Below are 5,107 nucleotides of genomic sequence, written 5' to 3' on the forward strand. Positions count from 1 at the left end.
GAATACACTCGGAACCAGGAAGACACCTTACATTCCAGGAACCCGGGCATACCTGTCCATATAAGCAGCAGCCCTGTAGCCTGTGATGCGACTCCCCCAGCCTGGACATTGTGGCCTGTGGGACTTCGCCCAGGCTGGGGTTTTTCTCCCTAATAAAGCCTGTTTGTTCTAATTCGACTGATTTGGTTTCTGGCGCCTCTCGACTACCGTACAGTTTGCTCATGTTTTTCGGTGCATGAAATAAAGGATAGGTAAATCTATAAAGGCAACAACTGGGCTCATCATTCCTTGGGGGGTGGCAGGGGAAGTTGGGGTCAATGAGGAGCTAACAGTGATGAGTGCAAGAATGAAGAAAATGCTCTAAAACGGGCTGTGGTGGTGATTGCACAACTCTTGATGGGGTTGAACTATTGAATTGTGTGATATGTGAATTGAATGGCAATAAAACTGTTGTGGGGGTGAGTGAAGAATTTCTTCTAATGTTTTCCAGGTTCCTTTTCACATTTAAATCGTCAGTCGATCTGTAATTTACTTGGGGGTAGCAATCAATTGTGAATCTTTCTTTTCTGATCGTAGCTTCAGAAAGTTCCAGAACTATCCCAATTCCTGGAACCTTGGGAATGTGGTTTGACTCTGTTATGACATGGGGCTGCTTGTGACCAAGGGCCTCACCACAAGCCCTCTCTGCTCACAGAGCTCTTGGCCCAGACCACGGGGGAGCATAGTTTGACCTCCCTCATCTTGAAGGTGGGGGTTCCAGCAGGCACCTCAGTGACCTGGATGCCCATTGGACTCAAAGTCATGAGCTGCGGCACCTCCTTTGTAAATTCAGCCCTGGCTCCCTTCCACCTTCCCTCCCACCCCATCTGTGCCCAGCCCAGCTCTCCGCTGAGGAAATTTGCATCCGGTGGCAGCGGGAGGGCTCTTGGGCACTGCTCCACTGAGCCATGGTCGGCTTGGCTGCCCCGCTGCTGCTTCTGGCCATGACTCTCGCCCTGCTGGGACCACCGGCTGTCCAAGCAGCCCAATCTGTAAGTGAGATGGGTGAGCACCAAGGGGATGTGTGGAGAGGGACCAAGAGGCTGGGTCTCTCTGGGTGTGTGGGGTGAGAACAGGCGGGTGGCCAGGAAAGGGCTGGAGAGAAGAGTCTGGCTTGTCTCAGAATCTCTGAGAAGTCAGTCTTATTTCCCAAGACTTCCTCATGTGCATGCTGAGAACACTGGCCTGTGGTGCATGTCCCCTCGAGCCAGCCGTTTGAAGAGAACAGAAACCTTTCCAGATTGGGAAAGCAGTGCCCAAGGGCCGGAGAGCATCAGAGGAGGGTAGCAGTCAGCACTAGGACTTTCTGACGCCCGTTTCCTGCTTCTCCCAGGGCTGGGGGGACCTCCGCCTACCACTGACCTAGCTCTACACAAAGGGGTTCAGAAAAGCGCATGGAAATCTCCATGATCTTTTCATTTGAGATTTCCATGAGCGTGCTGAAGCCCCCTCGTATCTGATCTACATTCCGGTCTAGGCCCCTGCCAGTGACTTGCACAGGGTCAGAGAACTGATCTCCATAGGGTTTGCAGTAGTTGGTTTTGGGGTTTTTTGAATCGTTGGTTTAAAAAAAAAAATAGATAGCCAGGCCTTTCTTTCATGGTGCCTCAGGGTGGACTCAAAGCTCCCACCTCTAGGTTAGCACTTAACAGTTTGTACCACCCAGGGACTCCCAGCTACATATCCCGAACTATAGCTAGAGAGACATTATTTTTTAAAAAGCCTGCCTTGGCCTATAATTTGGCGAGAGGAAGTTGCTGGCCAGAAAACCCTGGGCAGGACCCAGAGAGGAATGGAAGGCACTGCCTCCTGCTCACCCCACTGCACATCCCATGGAGGGAACGGGAGTCTCCGAGTCCCTGGGTGCAGCCAGCTCTGCCCAGTCCCCCCTCCTCTACCACCTCCCCCCATACCCAGAGGTCTAGACCAAGCCATTTCAACCAGCCCAGAGGCCAGCAAGCCCAGGAAGGAATTAAGCAAAGCATGTTGACTCGAGGTGTGCCTGCTTCCTGGTTTCCAGTGGGGCCTGCAGGCCGGAGCGGGGGCCATCTGGGTCTGCATCCTAGGAGCACTTTGCTCTCAGGATGTGCAGCTCGATCTCAGGCAGAAAGGAGAGCTTCCAAAGAGACCGAGTCAAGCCCGTGCAGCCAGGCTGGCCCCTGATGCCTCCTGGGAAGAGGGTGTCCTTGGGAGGATCAGGATCCACCTCCCTCAGAGGTCTCTTGTCTTGCTCTGTTCCAGGGCCAGAGTCAAGTCGAAGGGGAGTCCAAGCTACCACTGGATGAAGAGAGCAGAGCACCAGCACCGGGTGAGTAGGTGGCCAGGAGGAGGGGGCTGAGAGGAGATGGTCAGAGGTGGGATGGAAGAACTGGGAGTGGGGCTGGGGATGAGGAAAGAGGACTGGGGCAGAGCCCCAAACCTTTGAGGCCCTAACACAGTGGTTCTCAACCTTCCTAATGCCGCGACCCTTTCATACAGTGCCTCATGTTGTGGTGACCGCCCCCCCACACCCCCCACCCCCGCCCCACCATTAAATTACTTTCATGGCTACTTCCTAGCTGTCGTTTTGCTACTGTTATGAATCATCATATAAATATCTGATATGCAGAATGTATCTTCATTGTTACAAACTGAACATAATTAAAGCACAGTGATTAATCGCAAAACAATACGTCATTCTATATTGTGAAATATTGATTTCTAATGACAAATAAATGAAATGGTATGTTGAAGCATGGTGTAGCATGGGTAACAGTCTTCACGCCGGGTAATCGCATGTGGGTGGACCCGCCTAGAGACAGAGGAGCGGTGTCTCGGTTCCTAAGACCATCAGAAATATGTGTTTTCCGATGGTCTTAGGTGACCCCTATGAAAGGGTTGTTCAACCCCCTAAGGGGTCGCGACCCACAGGTTGAGAACAAGTGCCCTAAAGAAACCATTCATCTCTGGTACTGTCATCTGTAGAACTGAGCTTGTTGGGAGGAGGCCAGGAACAGTGTGTCTGAAGGGGCCGCAGTCTAGGGAGGTGTTGCTGCCCTCCTGAGTCCTGTCCGGGGCCCCTAGAAAGGCGCAGTGAGGAGGCTCTGTCCCCCATGCCCCCATTCCTGGGAGACCACATCCGTGTGGAAGGCCACAGGGGGGCTGGCCCCTGGCCTCGTAGCCTCCTCTTTTTCCCCCCTAGCTGCCCCGTCTACTCCTGCAGAGTCCGTCCTGGTCTCTGTCTATGTCCATCTGGCCTTCTCCAGCAAGACCTGGCCCCCAGAGCTCCCTCTGACCCTGGCTCCTCCCTCTGCCTGGACCTCCTCATCCCCAACAAGTCTCACTGGTCTCAACCTCACCACAGGTAGGGAAGCAATCTGACAGCACCCTGCCTCTCAGTGCCACCCCTGCTGGGACAGGGAGGACTCAGGCCACCCAGCCTCCTGCAGCCAGCTTGTCGGGGACACTGAGGTTTCCTCCAGAGTCCCTTGGCTCTTGCTTCTTGGCCCAGATTCCCCCACCCCCCCCCCCCCACCCCACCCCCACCCCCACCCTTGCCACCTGACAGACCCTCCCCTTCCCGCTCTATGCTAACAGAAGGATAAAGGGGCAGAAATGTTGTGGGCCAGGACTTCCCACCTGGGCCCCCAAGTCTTTGCCCAGTGCTGACCTGGGCCCCTTTGATCCCTGGCTGTGGGGAGGCAGCCCTGTGACTCTGGGATGGTTTCCTATACCCTCTCAGGCGTCAGGCCGTTGTTGGGCCTGCCTGCCTGGTTTTCTCAGCCCGCCGGCCTACTCCCCACTCCCACAGTGTGCCATGCCAGGAAAGATGGGCATTTCTGTTGTGAGTGCCTCCCTGGGTACCAGTGGAACGCCAGTGTCTGCTCCCATCGCTCTCCATGCCCCGACCCCCACAGCCACCAGCCCTGTGTCTGCCTTGTCTTCAGCCATCCGGAGCCCGCCTACTGTCAGCTGCTGCCACCTGGTAAGGAGGGTGGGAACCCTGGAAACCAAGGGCCCCATGGGAAAGGAATCTCTCTCTGAGCCTCCCCGCCCCCACTCCCCCCCGGCCCCCCACCCAGCCCCACCGCCTTCCAGCTGTTCCTCCTGGTGGGAGAAAAGTCCAGCTGTCATCACAGAGCACAGGCTGAGTTTGGGACCCAAATAGTGAGACTAAGGAAAGGGCAGCAGGGTCCCGGGGACACAGGACGAGTGGAGAGAGCTCAAGAGTGGGCTGCTGCTAGGTGCCAGCGAGCCGGTTCCAGCCCACAGCGCCCATGCGCAGCGGAACCAAGCACGGCCATCCTCACAACTGTCCTGGGACTTGAGCCACAGTGCCAATCCACCCGAGTGATCTAGTTGTCCCGAAGGAGGCTCACAGCCCCAAGCCAGGAGGCTTGGAAGCCACAGGCCAGAGGGGTCCCCATGACAAATAGTATCTTCCAAGCTGGGCTGCAGCAGCTGCCCTCAGAAGCCCCTACAGGGGCAATAAAATAGGAGGAGGAGGGAGGGCTGGGGGTCAGAGGTGGGGTAGGAGTGAGGGTGCAGCTGCACCCAGGGCCTGTGTCCCTCCAGGGCCGCTTCCTGCCTCCCCCTCCCTGCAGTCCCCGGGATGCTGAGCCTGGGCTCCAGGCTGCCCAAGCCTGGCAGTACGCTGAACCTGACTCTGCTCCTGCACCACACGGCCACGGACCTGAGCTGGCTCCTGTGGCCCATCGGGCATTCTCACCCCGTCTCCCTGCAGCCAGGGACACAGGTGTCCCTGAGCTCTCCCCACCAGGGCCAGGCTGCCCTCAGCATCTTCAACGTCTCCCAGGAGTGGGCAGGTACCAGCTGGTCGCTCTCGAGGAGTCCCTCTTCCCTCCCCTCTCTCCCTAGCCCCCTCACTGTCCTTTTTCTCCTTTAGCTGCTGCTGCCTCCTCCCCCTCCTCCTCTTACTGTTTATCCTCTGGGGGTGGGGGGGCACACCTGAGAGGCCAGTTTCCATGGTGACAGTTATCCTGGGGATGAGGCTGGGCACAACGTCTCCATTTCAGATTCCACGTTTGTCTTCCAGATGCCCAAATGGCAGAGGCAGCACGGGGGTGGG

General features: G+C 56.6%; 1 protein-coding gene across 1 annotated transcript in view; it reads left to right on the forward strand.

The window, feature by feature from the left end:
• The first annotated feature begins 947 nt into the window (after window positions 1-947).
• ADGRF3 (adhesion G protein-coupled receptor F3) overlaps window positions 948-5,107 on the forward strand; it is a 13,907-nt gene continuing 9,747 nt past the window's right edge. The window contains exons 1-5 of the mRNA XM_045286588.1: window positions 948-1,031; window positions 2,281-2,347; window positions 3,221-3,382; window positions 3,830-4,003; window positions 4,623-4,844. Of these exons, the coding sequence (XP_045142523.1) occupies window positions 948-1,031; window positions 2,281-2,347; window positions 3,221-3,382; window positions 3,830-4,003; window positions 4,623-4,844 (709 nt within the window). The remainder of the gene's footprint in view (window positions 1,032-2,280; window positions 2,348-3,220; window positions 3,383-3,829; window positions 4,004-4,622; window positions 4,845-5,107) is intronic.

This window comes from Echinops telfairi, unplaced genomic scaffold (genome assembly GCF_000313985.2).
Source record: "Echinops telfairi isolate 266 unplaced genomic scaffold, ASM31398v2 ScPeMD7_9;HRSCAF=40, whole genome shotgun sequence".
Taxonomy (NCBI): Eukaryota; Metazoa; Chordata; class Mammalia; order Afrosoricida; family Tenrecidae; genus Echinops; species Echinops telfairi.